The sequence below is a fragment of the Copadichromis virginalis genome, linkage group LG10 (genome assembly GCF_057382275.1).
Source record: "Copadichromis virginalis isolate Kocher_CV1m ecotype Utaka linkage group LG10, C_Virginalis_male_GT1.1, whole genome shotgun sequence".
Taxonomy (NCBI): Eukaryota; Metazoa; Chordata; class Actinopteri; order Cichliformes; family Cichlidae; genus Copadichromis; species Copadichromis virginalis.
In genome coordinates, this window is record NC_140627.1 from 16,401,040 (window position 1) to 16,404,386 (window position 3,347).

At 44.4% G+C, this 3,347-nt stretch overlaps 1 protein-coding gene across 2 annotated transcripts in view; it reads left to right on the plus strand.

Annotated features, from left to right (window-relative positions):
- LOC146700155 (transcriptional coactivator YAP1-like) overlaps nt 1-3,347 on the plus strand; it is a 9,513-nt gene continuing 6,166 nt past the window's right edge. The window contains exons 1-3 of one of the 2 annotated variants that reach the window (XM_085470239.1): nt 1-571; nt 901-1,130; nt 2,910-3,109. In XM_085470239.1, coding sequence (XP_085326365.1) covers nt 930-1,130; nt 2,910-3,109 — 401 coding nt within the window. In that variant the 5' untranslated portion in view covers nt 1-571; nt 901-929. The remainder of the gene's footprint in view (nt 572-900; nt 1,131-2,909; nt 3,110-3,347) is intronic. The other variant, XM_085470240.1, reaches the window with a different exon arrangement.

The window sequence follows — 3,347 nt, forward strand, 5'->3', positions numbered from 1 at the left end:
ACCTATCCCCTGAAAGTATATTATTGCGCTTGTCTCTTTCCCACCTCCCTCCTTATCCGCATTTGGCGCTGTGCTACTTTCATCAGCTGCACTGGAAAACCGCACAAACTGGAATCAAAAATCTAGGCAGAAAGTAGAATGACGCTCATTTCCGTCCATTGTAAGGGCTGAAAGTGACTCACATGATCCAAGTGGAGGTGTTAAAAAAACTCAAAGTCGTTTTTTGTTCCTTCTTATTGATAGTTCACACGTCTGTCCTAGGAGTGAAGTATTTCCCCTGCAACTGCGGCAGCTTTAAAGCCTGCAACCCCGCCCCTTCGCACTATCACGGGAATCTAGACTGAAAGCTGGATGTGAAAAAAAAAAAAGTTTGGAGGTCTCGCAGAAACCACTCTTCTCCTACCAGCTTCCATTTATGCGTTTATTCTTTTACTTTGGGAGGTTTTCGGCTGAGACTTTGCGTCAAACCTGGGTGTCTTCCTGACTGTTTTCCCGGCTGAGATTTCTCCGACTTATTTTTTTCCTCTGCAGGAATACAGAGAGAGGGGGGAAACGGTCTGGCTGCTTAAAGGTATGTGGGAGGCATGTTGTCCACCGCTAAGACTGAGTTTGCTCTGAGATCCGTGCTTTAAAATGCGATCTTTCGACTTCTTTACAGAATGATTGGCAATCTGTTCACATCTGATTTACTTCCGAGACATTAGAGATTGGAAAAGAGCCACAACGACGCAAAAGTTCAAATGGGGTGGTGTTGGTGGTGATTGGGGAGGGGGGGTTTGGTGGGCAAAAAGTGTAAACAAATCCGATCATAACTCCAGCACTTTGACGGATCTAGTCTCAGCGGGCCCGGTGGGGGGGTTTCTCTCCTTGTTTGTTTACGTTATTTCACTTTTTCGACAGATTTGTTTCGACAGTAAACTTTTGGCGACATGGACGCGCACCGTGGCGCGCCTCCGGCCGGGCAGCAGATCGTGCACGTCCGCGGGGACTCGCAGACGGAGCTGGAGGCCCTCTTCACGGCGGTGATGAACCCCAACGCGGCCAAACAGCCTTCATCTCTCCCCATGAGGATGAGAAAGCTGCCGGACTCCTTCTTCAGACAGCCGGATCCCCGGGGCCACTCCAGACAAGTACTAAAAACAGCCGCTGTTCTCTCACCATGCAGGCTTACAGAGCCGACTCTGCATTACACTCTTACACTCATGGCAAATCACAGCTGTGCAGTGACCACAGTGATGCAGAGCAATCCAAAAAACCTGCAGTCCGACAGAGTGGGGACACGACATGTTCTGTATGAGCAGGCAGGAGGAGGGGTGAATACTTTAGAAACACATGGAGCTGATGCATTACATTCTGATCCTTTAGGTTTTTCCTTGTTTACACATGCAAAACAAATATTAGAAATATAAAAAAGTAAGTAAAATGGAGCGGTTTTGTGGGTAAATAACAGCTTAACATGTACGTTTTATAAGACCTGGGGAATCTTGTTGCTTTCCTCCCTGCTTCCACATGGGTGGTAAATGGTTGCAGCTTAGGGTTTAAAGGGAAGTTGTTTACTTTAAGAGAATTTATTGTGCAAAAACACCAAACACTTCCTGCTGCTTCCATCTTCCTGATGCTTTCATCTGTTTATCTAAGTGTCAAAACGAGACGTCTTAGAAATGTCAGCCAGCTATCGCAGACTGCCGCTTCATAATACAAGTGTAAAATATTGCTCTTTAAAAAAAGAAGGGTTCAAAACAGTGTCTGTCCTGACTGACTGTCTTACTGAGGTTATTGGATTTTTTTCCCATTTTTCTCATTGCCGAATGCCTGCCGAGTTCAGTATTTTGTGTTGAGACTCTAAGAAAATGATATGAGTTGACTGATGATTGTATAATTCCTACTCTTACACAGAGTTTTAACCTGTTGTGTTAGCTGTCTTATATTTGTAGTCCTTCTGGCCACAGTAAACAGTTCAGCTGTGCTGCAAAATGATGCACGGCTCCCTATGTCTGACCTGCTCGACGTTTTCAGGTTTATGCAAAAGTGGCTGCTTTTTTTTTTTTTTTTTTTTTTAGATTGTAAGTTACACTGCAAAATTATCAAAGGTAGGAATTTACCAACTTTGAATCTATAACTGTAAGTTGACGAGGATTTCACTTTATGCATAAAACCTTAAATGACTGTATCTGTTAAAGATTCGCCTTGTTTTTGTATATTTAAAGTGTTTCAGATATGTCCTTAACTCTACCATGTTAGTTTGCTGGAGGTGGCAGAAGTGAAGATGCTAAGATTTTCTTTGGGAGTGACCAGGATGGAGAAGATTAGAAATGAGTGGAGAAATAGAGACAAAGTTAGAGAGGCAAGGCTGAGATGTTGATGGAGATGCCAGGCAGGAGGAAAAGAGGAAGTTTGTAGATGCATTGAAGGAGGAGTTCCAGAGGGCTGGTGTGACAGAGGAACAGGGTGAGATGGAGCAGCTGTAAGAAGATTGTTATATGTTATAAAGGTATTGGTGCGATTCACAGAAGCCACAGGGAGAAACATTTGGATTTTCTTGTGACTACAAAGCACCTGTCATCTTTATCATTTAAAATTGCATAACACTCTGATTTATTTCACAATCATCAGTCATACCTCCTTAAACGGTTTCTTATATTTGTAGATGTGACTCAAACATGAGAATTCTTGCAGTGTGTCAGACTTGATCAGCAGTAACATCGGGACAACTGTGTGGAAAGCAACACTAGTACTGTGCACAGCACTGCGTAGCACTTGAGTTTGAACATGACCGGTTTAAATCTTCTTCCTCTTAGTGCTCACTCTGGTTTCCTTCCAGATCTTGTTGTCCATCCGGTCGGTTTATGTTTCTGATTGCCGTTTGTGGTTTCGTGACAGAGTTGTTAACCCTGCTTGTTTCTCGTCAGGCCAGTTCAGATGGAGGTGTGTGCGGCTCCCAGGCTCCTCATCACGTCCGCGCCCATTCCTCCCCTGCTTCCCTTCCTGTCAACTCCCTCTCCACTCAAGCAGCAGATGTAGCAGCAACACCAATCATACCCGATGACATGCCACTCCCCCGAGGTTGGGAAATGGCCAAAACACCGACTGGCCAGCGTTACTTCCTCAAGTAAGGTTAACCTCCAGTTTATCTGTGTTGCATCTCTTCTGCTCTGCAGGTTATTAGAAAGGTTGTGTAGGAGGAGCCCCGTTCATCTTGTTCCAATCCTCTCTGTTGTGCACTGGCACTCATCCTGTGTTGCAACAAGTGGTTTTCACAATTTTCCAAATCTCAAGGTGGCATCTTATAAGAATTTGATCACACTGATTGTTCAAGTGATTAATTTACAGTCACATTTGCTGCACTT